This window comes from Coregonus clupeaformis, chromosome 13, assembly GCF_020615455.1.
Source record: "Coregonus clupeaformis isolate EN_2021a chromosome 13, ASM2061545v1, whole genome shotgun sequence".
In the NCBI taxonomy this organism is placed as follows: Eukaryota; Metazoa; Chordata; class Actinopteri; order Salmoniformes; family Salmonidae; genus Coregonus; species Coregonus clupeaformis.
The window spans coordinates 34,437,772-34,456,588 of NC_059204.1; the positions used below are offsets into that span (position 1 = coordinate 34,437,772).

The 18,817-nt window shown below is 42.4% G+C and overlaps 1 protein-coding gene across 6 annotated transcripts in view; it reads left to right on the top strand.

Annotated features, from left to right (window-relative positions):
• The window catches only part of LOC121579295 (HMG box transcription factor BBX), a 51,116-nt gene extending 32,832 nt beyond the window's left edge, over positions 1-18,284 (top strand). For 4 of the 6 annotated variants that reach the window (XM_041893768.2, XM_041893766.2, XM_041893769.2 and 1 more), the window contains 13 exons: positions 9,771-9,972; positions 10,105-10,172; positions 10,480-10,560; positions 10,944-11,024; positions 11,418-11,498; positions 11,623-11,703; positions 11,878-12,646; positions 12,815-12,947; positions 13,786-13,940; positions 15,827-15,916; positions 16,436-16,651; positions 16,879-17,071; positions 17,459-18,284. In XM_041893768.2, coding sequence (XP_041749702.2) covers positions 9,771-9,972; positions 10,105-10,172; positions 10,480-10,560; positions 10,944-11,024; positions 11,418-11,498; positions 11,623-11,703; positions 11,878-12,646; positions 12,815-12,947; positions 13,786-13,940; positions 15,827-15,916; positions 16,436-16,651; positions 16,879-17,071; positions 17,459-17,537 — 2,229 coding nt within the window. In that variant the 3' untranslated portion in view covers positions 17,538-18,284. The remainder of the gene's footprint in view (positions 1-9,770; positions 9,973-10,104; positions 10,173-10,479; positions 10,561-10,943; positions 11,025-11,417; positions 11,499-11,622; positions 11,704-11,877; positions 12,647-12,814; positions 12,948-13,785; positions 13,941-15,826; positions 15,917-16,435; positions 16,652-16,878; positions 17,072-17,458) is intronic. The other 2 variants (XM_041893770.2, XM_041893771.2) reach the window with 2 other exon arrangements.
• Positions 18,285-18,817: the final 533 nt, after the last annotated feature.

Genomic DNA, 18,817 nt, shown 5'->3' on the forward strand with positions numbered 1-18,817 from the left:
ATAATGACCATCTGCTTCTGGGCCTCTACTCCGGGCCGGCGTTGGGTCCCTTTGGCTCGGGACCTTCTTCCGTCACTAGGGTCTCGGCATCCTCAGCTTCCTCATCTCTCGGTCGTCGGTTTCCATGCGGTACTCTGGTGCAGTGGTTTAGATGATACCAGGTCGAGCTCCCCTCGACCCTTACGGCAGTTGGTGTAGCCTGGATGAAGGTGTAGGGCCCCTCACGTCTCTGTTCGTTCCACTTCCTTCTGAAGACCCTGACGTAGACCTTCTCCCCCGGGACCACTGGTCGTGGTGGATTCGCCTCTGCTTTTAGAACTCTGCTTCTCTCCTGTTGGTATATAACTTCATGTGTGACAGTTAGTTGCTTGATATACCCTTCCAATTCCCTTTCCATTTGCTCTAGAGGCGGACCCTCATGGTCCCCTAAGCACCGGCACTGGCATGGGTCAACACGTAAGTATTTCATGCGGTGTTAGATGCGTTATTCTGTTAGCTTACATGTGATAACTCATTAGTGCCAGAGTTGAGGCCACCCAAAAAACACTGTCTGTTAAATCAAAATAAGAAATCAAATTAGAATGATAACCCTTGATAACACCTTAACTTAATTGTATCCCATAAGGTAATTCAAGGAATAGTAAAATTGACTAGCGACAGGTGTCCCTCATTCAGGGCTAGTTCTCTCTCTCTCTCTGTCATTGTATGAATCACACATAGGCCTATTGCTAAATTATAAACGTATTATTAGTGTTTACATACTACATATACATTTCACACAATGTCTCTAGCTTTCTAGTGAGGGTGATCAGGCCTCACCAAAAAGTCAGAACAGAGGTCAGAGGTCATTCAACCCCATTTAAGTGTGTCACTTTCTCTTTTCTTCCCCTTTACCTTTAGATATTATTTAACGATATTTCAAACATTTGGTGTACCAGGTTTACTTACATTGTGTTTTTTCACGACAATTTCTTATCAGGAGAATTTACATATGTGTAATCAAAACTCTGGCAATAGAAACTTCCAAAAATGTAATTTATGTGCCCTTTAAGGTGTATTATTTCTAACCTGTGAAACCAAAAATAAAAACCCTACACAACTACCATATATATAATATATTCATAATAGGTGGGTTGTGTGTGCTGGTGTGTGTGGTGAAACGTAGGACAAAAACAAACAAATGGCTAGGCCTTATTTAATTTGGTAGCTCCCTCTTACAGCCTAATTATAAGATTTCTGAGTTTTACTAACTGCTCTCCTCAGCTGACAGACTCGGAAAACATTCCAAAGAGAGATAATGAAACTCACATTCTCCTGGAAAAGATAGTGTACATTTCGTTAACATTCACTATAGTACATCTTAATTAGCCCCCCAAACGTTTTAACTACAACCAAAACATGAAGATAATTCTACTGTACTCCATCAAATTAGTAATCGTTTGTTTCAATCTAATTCCTTGTTTATATAAATTGCTGTCCTTTGTAAGTAAACATAAACACGTGTCTACTCTCTTACGCTAAGGGTACACTGAAAAATGCACCACATAAGTCTATTACTGAGAACCATTTTGTATCTGGTGGTGTGTTTGTTAACAGCGTGTTTGGATTGGGTTCCTCTGCTTAGTAGTCTTGGTAGGCTCTCAGGTCATGAACCAGTCTCCACTTCTGTTTGTCTGCCTTTAGTTCTGGTAACAGTGGCGTGTTACAGTCACTCTGGGTTTTAACCAGTACTCCTGCTTTTATCAGTCCCTTTATTGTAGCTTGAATTCCTGCCTCTGCTTTCGGTGTCATTGGGTATTGCTTTCCATGGGGGTCTTTTGTCTGCCTTTACTTTAATGGAAATTGGATTGGCTGAATTTACTAAACCCACATCTGTATCATGTTTTGCCCATAAGTCTTCTATGATCATACTTTCCATTTGTTTCCTTAGCTTTTCTTGTTTTGTCACTTCTTTAACTACTGGCATCTGTCTTTCCTCAGTTATTTCCACTTCCTGTGGTTCCCCCATCAGTTCTACAAAGCATAGGACTTTAATTAGGTTTTTGTCAACAGACAGGAAAATTAATGGATTCTCTGTTTCTACCCACTGTGTATTTTTAGCCTTTTTCATCATTGGTCCTAGATCTTTTGCCTGATATCCCTTAGCCACTAAAAGTGTTATGTGAGGTTCTGTTCCTGGTACATCAAACCAGGTCTGTATGATATCAGATCCTGGAGCATCTTGTGCTTCCATTGCTGACCCTTGTTTCCCTATTACAAAATATTGCGATTTCATGGAAGCCGGTTTACCCCATGCCTTCCTTAACCATAGTTGTTCTAGCAAATGATTATGATATGGATCATATTGCAGTGTACAATGATAGCCTAATTTTGGTACTCTCATTTCTGTAATTTGAGCCCTGATACATTTTTCCCAGTTCTTTAATACCTCTTGTATTGGTGATTCTATGTTCCCTATCCAGTATACATTTGCTGTTTTGGCTGTAGCCATCATCTGTGGACGTACCCCTTCCTGAACTATTATTAGTCCCTCTGATGTGCATTTAATTTGGATGCCCATTCTACACAGTGCATCTCTCCCTAATAGATTAACTGGAGTCTGTTCTGATACTAATATAGGTATGCAAGTAGCTTTTTCTCCTGCTTCAAGTTTTACTGGAACAATCATAGGTGTTAGCTGCGTTTGTCCCAAAAATCCTACGGTCTTTGCATATTTGCCTGACATGGGGAGGTGAGAGGCATAATTTGGACTTACACATGAGTAAGTTGCTCCAGTATCTATCATCATTGGTGTGCCTCTATTATTCACCTGAACCTGCAGCATAGGTTCTTCATCAGCCTGCATAGTTACTGCCACTAGCTGACCATCCCCTCTAGGATTCTCTGGGCATCCCTAGTATCCCTGATTTGGTCCTCCCCACGGGTTCACTGGGCCCTGTGGAGCCTGTGTCTGAGACTGCCGCCATGCATCTGAGCTGGTGTCATTTATTTGTCAATTACCCTGCTGTGGTTGCTTAGGCAACCATGGCTTGGTAGGACAATTCCTTCTTAGATGTCCTGATTGTTGACACCTCCAGCAGGCACCTGGCGATCCTCCTGGTCCACAATTTTGGTATGTCTGCTGTTGTGATCGGTGCCCTGGATTCTTTGGTCTGTTTCTATTTCCTTTGTTTTGCCACTGTCCAGGGGATTGTGTGTACACATTCACTACTGGTAAGGCAGGAGGTCTTTGGCCTTGTGGTTGAGGCTGTAGTTGTGGACCTCCTTGGAGAACAGGTGCCATTGCGCCCTCCTCTTGCAGTGCTGGAGTAATCACTGGGGATTGTTTTCTTTTTGTCAGCTCTTCAAGCTGCATCTGTCCCAGTTTTCTCAGAATCTCTCTCCACTGCTTCGCCAATTTTCGTTCATCCCTCCTGTATTTCTCCATTGCGTGGATAATATGGTCGCAGAATTCCTTGCGTGACTTTGATGTTGGTCCCACCACATCTTCCAGTATGCTTCTGACAGATGTTGGCATTGCCTCCATCCGTGATGTCCTGAATAGTGTTGTCATCAGTGGATCCCCCTCTGGGTCTTTTTCTGTTTCTTGTCGCCACCTCTTGAGCTGATCCTATAGGTTGCTTGCAGGGTTTTCTTTATCCCCCAATGGTTCCCCTCTCAGTGCTTTAGGGTCTATTTTGGCTTGAAACTCCATTCTCAGAGTGTGCCATAGTCCTGGCCTATAATTGTCAAAGGCCACTCCATCCAGTGACATCCTCCGCCTGTATGAGGCCACCCGCCTGCAAAAGGTCCTCCATTTTGGCCACTCCCACCACCCTGGCCAGAAATGCCTTCAAATCTCCCACCGCCAGTAGCTTCCCCATTGTTTGTTCTTCAAATGTTCTAATCTATTTTCCTGCTCCTTCATGTATGTTTGACAGTCTAGTCACCAGGCCTTCCAGGTCCTGTGATCCCCAAGGCACATAGTGAACCTGTGTCCCCTTTACCAAAATGGGATACTGGGCTCTATATTTTCGTCTTTTTCATTGTTCTTCTGTTTTTTAATTCTCTCTTTGATTTTTCCAGGTGGGCTTGCAATGCTTCACCTAGTTCTGTTACTATAGATTTGCCTCCTGTAGTTCCTTGCTGTGATAATTGTCCCTCTGTCTCACTCTGTTCTTGCTCATAGTCAGCACACTGTTTTTAGTTCCTCATCTTCCTCATTTTCCTCATTACTTGCTTCATCCCACTTTCTCTGTCCATCACCATCTTGTTCATCTATCCCATAATTTTCCAGCTTGTTTAACATACCCCTCAGTCCATCATAACAGTCTATATTTAAATGTGATCCTTGTTCCCCTGTTTTATAGTTCTTTATTAGGGTATCCATGTCCTCACACACTGTCACATCAAACATCCCTTCCTTTGGCCATTTTGTTGCTATTTTTCTGGTAATGTTATCATTGTAACCTATTGCATTAATTTAGTGAAATATAAATGTGTTGTTTAATAAATCTAGAACCTATAACAAGTTGGTGCTATCCCATCAGCGTAATAGTAAAAACTACCTGCAATCCACTGTTCCATGTAATGGAAACCGATTATAGTTTTAGAATTTATTAACTATTTGCATACATCACGGGTGTTACGCAAACTATAGAATTGGGTAATAACAATTAGAATTTGTCAAATAATGTTTCCCAATTCAACTATTCAGACCTCTGCTTCAAATGTCCCTTACAACCCGATACAGTCCAGCAAGTACGACTCTCTTTCACCCGCGAACTAAAACATGGCATTAGTAAAGTTTATTCACAAACCACCAATAACTAATAGTATATTTGCATTCATATTATTAGAATACATTATTTTCATTCCAGTCTACTCTACCCAAACAATTCAAATTTGAAATTCTCACTTCCCTATTAACTTACTTTCCTTTGTTATCAATAAAAATCATGGCCACAGCTCTAAAGTAATTGCCAATCCGCTATTAAATGTAAGTAACTGTCCTTTCTGATTAGGCTATAGTTAATAAAACAAACACTTGCTATAGTTGACAAACATATATTCAATGAATATCCATATTCAATATTCCAAATTACAACCCTATTCACAGTAGTTTAAGCTATCAAATAATTAGGCAACGCAACAAATGACTACCTCAATCGTCCCACTATTCATGTTGAATAAGTGAGTCTTTCAATTTGAAACAAGCAAGCTGCTAAATCGTCCAGTCTTACATCACAAAATAAACACTGACTGTTCTATCAATCTAAGCAACCCATAGCCATAGTCTAATTATAATCAGAAAACCTAGATTTTAGTCAGTAATGCAGAACCTATGCCTTATTAAAATGACAAGTAAATCCCCCTTTATTCCAATGTATAATGGTCTGTAATCCTAACATCTGGCACATAGCACAATTATCAGAAAAAGCTTTACAGGACAAAGATCTCACAAGCTCGAAGGGAATGAATTAGCAGTCAAAGAGTCAAATCTACATTCATTGATTTGGAAACATATATCTAACGAGTTTAATCAAATGGATTATGTTTTTCCCCTACAATATACTAAAATTCCTTTACTATATCACCTCTGCTCCGAAATGATAGATAGTTATTATAATGCTTAATCTTATTTCTATCAAATGATCCATGCACTGTCTCCCATCCTTCACGTAGGTCTACGTTTTGGGTGCGCAAGTCAGTACCTATACATTATTCCACTTATTGCTTTATCCAATCTCTAGTAGTTAATTACATGCACATAAAATTCATCCTATTTTCATATATTCATATCAACCAAACCATTCGTATTTCTAATGATTCTTTATTGCCACAAATCAGTTTATCATAATCTGCTCCCAGCGGAACAACACATTTAACTACCAGACCCTGCCCCTCAGTCATAAAATCCTCCCAGAATCTTATATACTAGTCACTATTCACTGAACTAACATCTCACAATATTCTATGACAGGCAGTGTTGTACGGAACCCCAAGATATCATTATATCAAAAGCTTATTATCCAAACTTATATCAAATTATCATACACACTAACATATCTTATCATTCAAACTTCAGAGTGCGACTTTTCCACATTTATACCATTCTCATATCACATTCACACAATGTTGTTCTCAAACACGCTTAATCACTATTTGTATAACCTACAGGAATATTTTCTTCTATAAAAGGGCCCAAATTTGGAATGTTAACCCTATCTCATTTATCATTTTACTCTTATCAATTTGACCATAATCCTAAATCACTTTTAAATGTCCAAATATAATGTCCGAAACAAACCCTAAAAGATTGGCCGAAAAACAATGTGTAGACATAATACAACCACACCAGTACACATGTCCTGTTCCTCTAACAGGATTTATTCTACCCCTCCTGGTAACGTGAATTTTCCACACTCAGTTGGTCAATGAATATCCACATACCATTTATACTTATCTTCCTAATGTGAGATTGGGCACGCCCTTTCTCCACCAGACATAGAAGCTTCCAGCAACCTCAAATATAGTCCCTTTCCTGACACTTCCTCAACACAGAAAAGGCTATTATTTGCAGGGTTTCTTATTATTGTCCGATCACTCACACAGATGAGCAGCCACTCGTGCTTAAATGAATCAGACAGAATGACCAGCAGGACGAACAAATCAATCAGACGAATTGAACAAATACATCAGATGAACAACTGAGTGAATTCGACAGATTGAATGCACGAATTGAGTCAGACCAGTGGACCAAGATGAAAGAGCTGCTTTCGCAAACCCAAGCAAGTCCAACAAACCAGTCTTGTACAAAACGAGTCAGACAAAACAATCGAATCAAACAAATTGATCAAGCTGACCAAATGAGCAACCTGAATGAGACAGATGAAACATACAACTTAATCACAATTGAATGAATCACAGCCGCTCAAGCAAACCATTCACCCACACAAGATGAGCAGACCTACTCTATTTAAAACTTTCTCTATATTTTGAAGCCCTAGTGGCTATTTCACAACCGTTCACCTACTCTGGATGACCAGCGCTACTTCCAATTTATGGTGTCACCTACTCAGGATGACCTACTTTTTTACCCGATTGGCCCTGTCTAATTATTGCATCACCACCACAGGATGATGTACCACCTACCCGAGCAGCCTCTAACAATGAACTCCACGTTAGAGCGGTAACCGAAGGCACCTATTCACGTACTGGCTAGCCACCTGCCCGTTCAGCCTGAGCGAATCACACAATTTCTATGTTTAAAAGTAAGAACGTCGCTTACCTCTTAACAGCGGCCACTGTATTTTAGTGTGCGATTCGTCCAACTTCCTCCAGATGGTGCAGCACCCCTGTGGTCTCTTTTCCCAGTCCCATCTGGGGTGCCAATTATGTTGTGGAAAATTATCACTATACTTATTAAAAATCAAAGTTCTTCCAGAGTTTTTGTAGAATTAAGATGGACTTTATTACATACGCAATAGAGCCGAGGTGGTTTGCAAAACATCTGAACTCCCAATACTCGGCCTTCATCTTTTGACCGCTCCCCCCACTCTCTTTATTTATGATAGTGGCGAAATTTGACCCTATTCAATCTCCTCCTTCTATTTATCTAGCTTGGAAACAATAGTGGCCAAACCAAGCTTTCTCATGTAAAAAATAACAGAGCCATCTCCTGGCTCTGCTCTGTTTATTCCAAAACATATCAATCGATACTTAAATATGGTTTAAACATGGCAGATCCATAACCCATTCTCAACCATATACATTTAAGACATTCCTAATGCATTGTCTCATACATAACAGTATAATCAATCAAGAGCCATCTCCTGACTCTGGCTCAGACTCCCTCCTTGTGTACCACTCGGGACCACACTCCACATCACTTAGTTTTATTACCTCATCCTCTGTACCACACTCTGTATCACTGCTTGTCTTTAAAGATTAAAATATAGCTAATTATATAGTCTAGAAAGATTTACTATTTTTAACCTATGGTCTGACCTTGGGTACCACTCGGTACCATGTCTCTGTATGGTCTACTGAAAAAATACCCCACACTATCCGGCTACCACCCGGTACTCAAACCTGCACCTTAGAGACTGCTGCCCAATGTACATACTCATGGAACAGTGGTCACTTGAATAATGTTTACAAACTGTTTACCCACTTTATATGTACAGTATGTACTGTATTCTAGTCATGGCTCATCCTATATAACTACTGTTGTACACACCTTTTCTATTCATATACTGTCCAAACTGGCTATACACACCATTATACACTGAGTCTACAAAACAGGAATCCAGGTGAAAGCTATGATCCCTTATTGATGTCACTTGTTAAATCCACTTCAATCAGTGTAGATGAAGGGGAGGAGACAGGTTAAAGAAGGATTTTTAAGCCGTGAGACAATTGAGACATGGATTGTGTATGTGTGCCATTCTGTGGGTGAATGGGCAAGACAAAATATTTAAGTGCCTTTGAACAGGGTATGGTAGTAGGTGTCAGGCACACCGGTTTGTGTCAAGAACTGCAACGCTGCTGTGTTTTTCACACTCAACAGTTTCCTGTGTGTATCAAAAATGGTCCACCACCCAAAGGACATTCAGCCAACTTGACACAACTGTAGGAAGCATTGGAGTCAACATGGGCCAGCATCCCTGTGGAACGCTTTCGACCCCTTATAGAGTCCATGCCCTGACAAATTGATGCTCTTCTGAGGCCAAAAGGGCGTGCAACTCAATATTAGGAAGGTGGTCCTAATGTTCTTTACAGTCAATGAGGGAAAAAAAGTATTTGACCCCCTCTCAATCAGAAAGATTTCTGGCTCCCAGGTGTCTTTTATACAGGTAACGAGCTGAGATTAGGAGCACACTCTTAAAGGGAGTGCTCCTAATCTCAATTTGTTACCTGTATAAAAGACACCTGTCCACAGAAGCAATCAATCAATCAGATTCCAAACTCTCCACCATGGCCAAGACCAAAGAGCTCTCCAAGGATGTCGGACAAGATTGTAGACCTACACAAGGCTGGAATGGGCTACAAGACCATCGCCAAGCAGCTTGGTGAGAAGGTGACAACAGTTGGTGCGATTATTCGCAAATGGAAGAAACACAAAAGAACTGTCAATTTCCCTCGGCCTGGGGCTCCATGCAAGATCTCACCTCGTGGAGTTGCAATGATCATGAGAACGCAAGCATTTCTCTCCCTGCAATTACATCTGCAAATCTGTGTACGCGACCAACTTTTATTTTATTTTATTTGAACTACTCACCACACTATGCACTCCAATGCTAGCTAGCGGAAGCTTATGCTTTCAGTACTAGATTCATTCTCTGATCCTTTGATTGGATGGACAACATTCAGTTCATACTGCAAGAGCTCTGATAGGTTGGAGGACGTCCTCCAGGAGTCGTTATAATTACTTTGTAAGTCTATGGAAGGGGGTGAGAACTTGAGCCTCCTAGGTTTTGTATTGGACTCAATGTACCCAGATCAGGACGGAAAATTGCTGTCCTCCGGCTACCCTAGAAGGTGCTGTTAAGGCTACTGTAGACCTACATTGCAAAACAGTGTGTTTTAATCGGTTATTTGGTGATGTGAATACATATAGTTTACTCTATGTTTCACTATTTATATTCAATTCACTGAGTAGGAAGGTCCTCCCCTTCCTCCTCGGAGTCTCCACTGTGCTTTTCATTATATGCTGCATTTTGCTATAGTAGGTATTATTTGCTGTGTGCTTTTGCTGATAACCTTTCTGGCATTGTGTCGTCTTCCAGTACAAGGATGCCTTCATGAAGGCTAACCCGGGCTACAAGTGGTGCCCCGCCACCAACAAGCCAGTCAAGAGCCCCTGCCACACTGTCAGCAACACCCGCAATAAAGTGTGGTCCTTGCCTTCCAACTCTCCTAAGGGCTGTGCCACTGCCAAGAAAGTGCCCAAGACTGACAGTATACCACAGCTTAATTTCGCCATGGCAGGTGCGTCAAGTTTCTATTGCTGGGAAAAAGGCTAATAAAATAAGTCTGTCATGTCTCGGCATAGCTGCCACTGAATGAATGTCAAATTTGTAAAAATGTATCCCAACTAGTTTTTATTTTGTGCCTTCCCAGATCCCACGAAGATGGGTGGCCTAAGCATGCTACTGTTGGCTGGGGAGCATGCCCTTACTGCCAGAGAGGTATGTCACATCATCCACAAGGTCCTGGGCTGTAGTGCAGAAATTAACCACCGGAGGACCTCAGAGAGTTATCTAAGGGTCTTTGAGTCAATTTATGAAAGGGCCCAGTCTAGTGTTTTTTTTCAACTCGTCGAGCTGAGTTTATCCTTGTTCTACCACAATTTTAATCTAGAAATCATTGTTTTAGTGGAAATATATCTGTGGCACTTAAATAATTCTCACATTTGTTGGAAAAGCACTGAGATGCAAATTTGAAGATCACATTATTCAAATGTTTATGCTGAATGTTTGAATTGAACCTCCACAGAGTCCCTCCAGCTCCTCACAGTCTGGAGTCACAGATGTCACTAAGTACCCTGATAAATCCTCCCTATTCCAACTTGCTGAGGTAAAACCACCTGAAATGGGAAGGTTTTCTCTTTAACGTCTTGTATCTATTATGTAGGGCTGTCGTGGCAAATGCGCTCCGACACAAGAGTTTATGGATTTTATGCCAATATGCGCACGTGTATAGAAAATAGCCTACATTACATGTGTTGTCTATTTGCATATCAATTGTTTGGTTTGCTCTTACAGTACCTAACAAACCCAACACACCACATAAAATCATACAATTCCCTAAAATGGTGGCACTACTATGCTTTTGCTCTGACCTATCCTGCACTGACTGACTGACTGCCTAATATATCAGGCTGCAATAGGGAAAAGGAAGTGAGGCTCATTCCTGTTTTTTAAATGGGTCAGCCATCCCTCAATTGTGTCCCTTTCCAGATCTCCTCCAGCACGCTTCAGCCCAGTTTAACGGACACAGCTGGCAAGGGGAAGCCCTTGAGTCGGGGAGACCAGTCAGAAGTGGGTATTCTCAGGAAAAGGCTTGTGTAGATTTAGCTCAATGTTATTGGCCTGTAACATTTATAGGCGATGTGCCAACTGCTAAGCATACCTGCATACTGCATGAGTATGGACTTTAATCATTCCACATGCTATTGTAATGTGCTCTTAAGTAGTTTGTTTTTAAACTGAGTGGGATATCTTCCTGCTTACTGAAATCCACAACAACAAAATTCAAATACTGCCACTATTGGCTCTTCCCAATGTGGGTATGCCTTAAGGGAGGGCACAAATGAAAGCATTTACTCTCTATTAACCATACTATACTGTTTAGTACAAATATACACAAGTCACAAATATGACCATACATAAGCCCAGGATCTTATCCATTTTCTCATTCACCTTTTTCCTCAGACCTGGTCTGGAACCTCACATCAGGGAAAGCCTGATGTACCCAATGCCAACGTCAAGTCACCTCTTTTTCAACTGGCAGAGGTACAGCCATTACACTGTCTCAAGTCTGCCACTCTGCACAACTACATACCCTATAGTACTGTTGTATTGTCTTTTATAATGTAAAGTGATTTATTGTCTAATTCTCCTCTGTTGTGTATTAAAGCAGATCTCCTCTGATTCGAGCCAGTCGACTGCACCAGAGGGAAAGCAGTGTGGCCAGTCCACTCTCTTCCAGCTTGCCGAGGTACTGCAGGCCCTCCCTCATAACAAAACCTTTAAGGGTCCATTTAAGTCAATTTGATATTATTTAACTCTTCAAAACCCCTACAGTGGAAATTATTAATAGTTAGCTCTAGCACTTTCACATCGATATGATTACTGAAATGTTAATTTATGTGCACTGTTGTGTTTTGTGTAGATGTGCTTGGCCTCCGAGGCAGGGAAGATGGAGGCACAGGATGATACCTGCACCCCACACATCAAAACTGAGACGGTGGTCAAGGAGGAGGCTGGGTGCGACACCTCCGATCTTCCTCTCTCCTCTCTCCCGTCTTCCTCCTCCATGCCCACTGACGCCAGTCTCCTGCTGCTCAGCGGCCAAGCGGCCAGCATCAAAAAGAAGAAGAAGAAGAAAGACGCCAGCACCAGAGAGCCGGCCAAAGTGGTGGACAAAGACAAGAGCCCTGGTCCCGGCTCGCCCACAAATACCCTCAAGAAGCGACCGTCATCCGAGTCGGAGTTGGAGAGCCTCTTCTACACTATCGAAGCCGTGGCTAAAGGGGCCTGGGGCGACGCAGAGGAGGATATGCCCAAGAAGAAGGCTCGCACCGCCGCCGTTACCATTCTGGTCGAGTCCAGCTCACCCAAAAAGAGGGCCAAGCCCAAAGCCAAGAGGCCCCTGAAGGCTAAAGAAGATGAGGGAAAGGTGGAGAAGGACAAAGATGACGACGGACGCACAGAGCTTCCATTGACAGTGGAGACTGCGGTGAATACAGCAAGCCCCAAGACGGAGGCTAAGGAGGCCAGTATTAGCAGCAGCACGGAGGAGCCCACCTCCCCTCCCAGCCCCCCGCACAACACAGAGGGGTGTGGCTCCAGAAAGTCTGAGAGAAGCTGCAAGGGGGCGCTGTACAAGACCCTGGTGTCGGAAGGGATGCTGACCTCACTGAGGGCCAACGTGGACAGAGGTATGCATTAGTAACCCCCCTACCTTACCCTGGCCTGCCTCCAGAATTACTATCTTAATATGCTGTCGTATTATGCCCATTCTGAGCAAGACCTATGGTTTTAACTTAATTTTACTGGTGTCTACTCTAAACTGTGTGTATGTGTTTTTTTGTGTGTGTGTTAATCAGGCAAAAGAGGCTCTTTTCGAAGTGCATCTGATGAAGGGGGCTGGACTGACGAGACCTGGGCTTTCTCACAGATGGGACCCAGTAATTTCAAGAAGCTAAAGAAGTCCAAATCCAAAGACGAGACCGCGACAGGGTGAGTTGCCTGTCCAAGACCATTTTACCCAAAATGTGCTAGGTTTTATCACTGAAAGATCACTAGTGGGAGCAGAATATAATGAACAGACAATAAGCCCGTTTCCCAATGGGCACGTTCGTCAAGCAAGGATTCACGTTTGATGTTATTGAAGTGAGTAACTGAAGTGCGCTCGTGGCTTGTTGCTCATTGAATTTATGCTGCAAGTCTGTTCTATTAGTGAATTGTTGGATGACGAAAATACATTATTATTTCAGTGTATATTTCGTCACTAGCTCCACTTTCTTTGTGGTGTAATGGGGTCCTCTGTGTGCTAGTTAACATCCGCCTGTGAGGAACCCCTGAAGAGAGAGCAAATAGCCGCCTAGGCCAGGTTAGGTTATGGGCCCATAAGTGTTTGATATTTTTCATTTTCGCACCACAATAAGCATTAAGAATATTAAGATTGATTCAGCCCATTAATAGTTTTAGGGGTTTCCAAAAATAAATGTTTAACTCAAGCCCTTCTTAGATAATGAGCCACTTCTTAGGCTGACGAACCAATCTTAGCTTTTCGTTTCCTCTTCGGTTTAAGAAAAGTAGACAAAAAATAATAATTGCCACCACTCAGTAATTGAGAAACATAGCAACAGTGGGGCTTACTTATCCGATCAAAGCACTCTTGAAACATGCAAGAGAGAACTTGAAAAAAGCTATTATTGTGTTGGCATTTCTATAGAAATATAAAAAACAACAGGGACAAACAAATGGCAATGCGTTTCCGCATGATGAAGGCCTGGAAAGTGGATGTGTGCATGTTCCACCTGTATCTAATCAACAACATGTATCACCTTTGCAGTTTGGGGAAACTAGAGGAGGAGTTTGAGAAGAAGTTCAACAGCCTGCCGCAGTACAGCCCTCTGACATTCGACAAAAAGAGCACCGTCGTCAGCAAGAAGAAAAAAACAGACGTTAGCACCGCACCGGAGGAACAACCTCCGAAACCTGCCAAGGGTGAGCAGAGAATGTCACCGGAATGTTCACCAAACCTTTCAATATGTTTTGACAGAAGCCGTCACTCCCCATTCCCATCCACACCCCATTCCCATCCACACCCCATACCCATCCACACCGATCCACACCCCATACCGATCCACACCCCATACCGCTCATGTTGCTCCTCGCTTTCAGGAACTTTACCAGTCTCTCATGACAAAAACAAATACATTGTTACCATTTAACATACAGTTGAAGTCGGAAGTTTACATACACCTTAGCCAAATACATTTAAACTCCCAATTCCTGACATTTTGATCCTAGTAAAAATTCCCTGTCTTAGGTCAGTTAGGTTCACCACTTTATTTTAAGAATGTGAAATGTCAGAATAATAGTAGAGAATGATTTATTTCAGCTTTTATTTCTTTCATCACATTCCCAGTGGGTCAGAAGTTTACATACACTCAATTTGTATTTGGTAGCATTGCCTTTAAATTGTTTAACTTGGGTCAAACGTTTCGGGTAGCCTTCCACAAGCTTCCCACAATAAATTGGGTGAATTTTGGCCCATTCCTCCTGACAGAGCTGGTGTAACTGAGTCAGGTTTGTAGGCCTCCTTGCTCGCACACGCTTTTTCAGTTCTGCCCACACATTTTCTATAGGATTGAGGTCAGGGCTTTGTGATGGCCACTCCAATACCTTGACTTTGTTGTCCTTTGGAAGGACTTTGGAAGTATGCTTGGGGTCATTGTCCATTTGGAAGACCCATCTGCGACCAAGCTTTAACTTCCTGACTGATGTCTTGAGATGTTGCTTCAATATATCCACATCATTTTCCTTCCTCATGATTCCATTTATTTTGTGAAGTGCACCAGTCCCTCCTGCAGCAAAGCACCCCCACAACATGATGCTGCCACCCCCATGCTTCACGGTTGGGATGGTGTTCTTCGGCTTGCAAGCCTTCCCCTTTTTCCTCCAAACATAACAATGGTCATTATGGCCGAACAGTTCTATTTTTGTTTCATCAGACCAGAGGACATTTCTCCAAAAAGTACGATCTTTGTCCCCATGTGCAGTTGCAAACCGTAGTCTGGCTTTTTTATGGCGGTTTTGGAGCAGTGGCTTCTTCCTTGCTGAGCGGCCTTTCAGGTTATGTCGATATAGGACTCGTTTTACTGTGGATATAGATACTTTTGTACCTGTTTCCTCCAGCATCTTCACAAGGTCCTTTGTTGTTGTTCTGGGATTGATTTGCACTTTTTGCGCCAAAGTACGTTCATCTCCTTCCTGAGCGGTATGACTGCTGCGTGGTCCCATGGTGTTTATACTTGCGTACTATTGTTTGTACAGATGAACGCGGTACCTTCATGCGTTTGGAAATTGCTCCCAAGGATGAACCAGACTTGTGGAGTTCTACCATTTTTTTCTGAGCTCTTGGCTGATTTCTTTTGATTTTCCCATGATGTCAAGCAAAGAGGCACTGAGTTTGAAGGTAGGCCTTGAAATACATCCACAGGTACACCTCCAATTGACTCAAATGATGTCAATTAGCCTATCAGAAGCTTCTAAAGCCATGACATCATTTTCTGGAATTTTTCAAGCTGTTTAAAGGCACAGTCAACTTAGTGTATGTAAACTTCTGACCCACTGGAATTGTGATACAGTGAATTATAAGTGAAATAATCTGTCTGTAAACAATTGTTGGAAAAATTACTTGTGTCATGCACAAAGTAGATGTCCTAACCGACTTGCCAAAACTATAGTTTGTTAACAAGAAATTTGTGGAGTAGTTGAAAAATGAGTTTTAATGACTCCAACCTAAGTGTATGTAAACTTCCGACTTCAACTGTAGCATGCCATTCTCTTGTTTCTTTTTTTTGTTTCTTTGTTTTTTGTTATATCAGGTCCATCTCCATCTCAGAAAAAGACTTTATTCCACAAGATTGTTAGCAAGTACAAGCAGAAAAAGGAGAAGCCCAATACTTTGGACAAAGGTGAATTAGAGTATCATGTAATGTGTGTGTGTGCATTATTTAATCCAGTTGTGAATGTTCTTGGCATGATATTTACACATAGTTGGAGACAATGGATACACTACTCAATGTAAAAATGGACCATGTAAGTACCATATGCTTATATTGCATTATGACCCCTGCTACCATATGCTCACCTGATACCAAAAGCCATCTTTTGAAAAAGATCACTTGACACAGTAAATCTACACACTTTGATTTTAGACACATTTAAAACATTCTCTCTTTAGTTGTTGAACAAGTTTTAAACCACAAAGTGTGGCGTAAATGAAAAAGTGATATCCTCTGCACGCCATCTAGCAGAACAGGGTTTCGGACAATACATTTTTTCAGTCAATTCATGATTTACACATGAATTACGTTGAAGTTTGGTGCCCAGATCTCAAGTTAGAATTTGAGTCCAAGAATTCTAAAATCCTTATTGAAAATGAATGGCTCTTTAAAAAAAAAATGTGCCCCTTGTTTCCCCTCTCTCCTCAGACATAGCGATGCGTAGTGACTCCCCCATGTTCGACTCGGCTGCCAAGGCCACCAAGGCAAAGCCGAGCCCAGCCCCCTGTGCCACCACCAGGCTGAACCCAGAATCCATGGGAACTAGCCCTAGCGTGCCAGTGGGCAGCCAGAAAAGGAAGGCCAGGAAGAGCAAGATCACCCACCTGGTGCGCTCGGCCGACGGCAGGGTGTCCCCAGCCGAGGGTGAGTGGTCTTTCCTAATAGCTAATAGTTTATTCTGCACATGATCAAATACATACGATTTTAAGTAAGTATATGTGAGCTGGAAAATGCCAAATGTTTTTTTTAACCATTACAAATTACAGAAACGAGGTAGCAACGAGGGTTGTTCTGTCCATACAATTTTGAGAGGCCATTTTGAATGACAGGCAATAGCCTCATGGCATCTTCTTTGGTCCGTTTTAACACAGAGGACAAAGCCAGGGACCTGACCCCGGAGCAGGATGACAAGCCATTATCCCAAGATACTTTATGCAATGAAACAGGGTGTTATAGCGCATCCAAGCAAGAGGAGGCAGACAGGAGCAGTGCACCCGAAGACCTGCCTGCCTTCTTTAGCCTGGCTGCCCTTGCAGAGGTGGCAGCCATGGAGAACATTCACAGGTAGGCAGACAGAAATATATGAAATGGGATGCACCTTTGCTTCAAGGGAGCTTTTCAATTTTTTGAAAGCCTGTGTTTAACATTTTCTCTGTGCGCTTTGAACGTGAATGTGCCATGCTTTATTACCTTTCAATTTGTGTCCAATTATAACCTAGATAATCAGGTGCAGGGAGTTCCTAACTAATCAATTACCTTAAAGTACAAGGGAGGAGCCAAAGCCTGCAGACACACGGGCCTCCAGGAATTGAGTTTGACACTCCTTCACTAACCAGACAACAAACCATTGGCCGAACACAAACAAATGCCACACCACAAATCTTTGCCAAGAACAGAAAGTACATACCTTGATTTGTTGACCTTTACCTTCTTCTCTTCCTCCTATCTCAGAGGCCAGCTTGTGATTGGTGACAGCCAGAAGAAGGACATGGCCAAGACCCCTGTGCTCATCTCCTGCGCTGACCAATGAAGTGGAGCAGCCTCCTGCTTCCGGCAAAACAAAATGGATGCTTGCGTGTTCGTTTTAACTTTTTAACCTCATCCTGTCCTGGAAGGAGACGGAACGTGACTCGTGGATGGACCCCTCTGTGGTGAATTAGCTCAAGAGCTCTGGTCTGAGGTGGAAAGAGGGGGTGAACTCACCTCAGTGTTCTCCTGAACCCTTCCCTTGGCAGTAAGAGGTCACATCCCTCTTCCCGGACACTACTGCCTAGAGGACCCTGTGGAAGAGGAAGACCAGTCCCTGAGAGCATGGCTTCCATTAGAGGTAGTTGTGTTAACGTGTAACCTTTGTCTGATATTAAGCCATTTTAAAGGTCAAATTTTGCTAACAAAAATTGCATTAAAAAAAAAAGGAAACCTACACATGTAAAATAACATCTTCCCCATTTCAACCACACTGTTTCGCAAAGACTCCACCTAGCATACCTCGACATAGGATGAGTCAGATCTTGTGGCTTCCTGCACGCCTTCATGCTTGAACTTAAACTGACACAGCCTGGGTAGATAGTCCTCGTGACTGAAAGGGTCCAAGATACAGACATTACTCGTTATTTGATGTGTACCTTTTAATTTTAATTTGCCTATTTAGTGTGGTCTAGAGATACAGCAGACCTCTTAACCTTCCAGACCATTACATTTAAAGTAATTTAGCAGACGCTCTTATCCAGAGCGACTTACAGGAGCAATTGGGATTAAGTGCCTTGCTCAAGGGCACATCAACAGATTTTTCACCTAGTCGGTTTGGGATTCGAACCAGCAACCTTTCGGTTACTGGCCCAATGCTCTTAACCGCTAGGCTACATGCCGCCCATGCACGTTCTAACCACTGTCAACCATGAAGACGCCATGGTCAAGTATTCAATACTGCCCTATCCCTAGCCTTCCCACCAGTTTAGCAACTGCTACTACGGTGGTCAGTTTGAACTGAATGCATTGAGGCTCTTGCATTTGAACTTAAGCTTGTGTTTAAGTTTAGCTGGGATGCCTTTGGTTAGCATATTGTCAGTCTTAACCTGCCTGTTTTACCTGGCATTCTGCCCTCTACAGTGGGGCTCAATGTGATGAGAAGCATAGTTACTAACAGAATGGATGGTTCTCCATGGCCTTAACTCTCTCATCACGACCCTAACCGTACCACAACCACATCCTCTGCTCTTTATTTTTGACTGCCATCTCATCCACCACGCAACCATTCACACAATTCTTACATCCGTTTGAATATACTTGAATGATGAAAATGCATTTTGT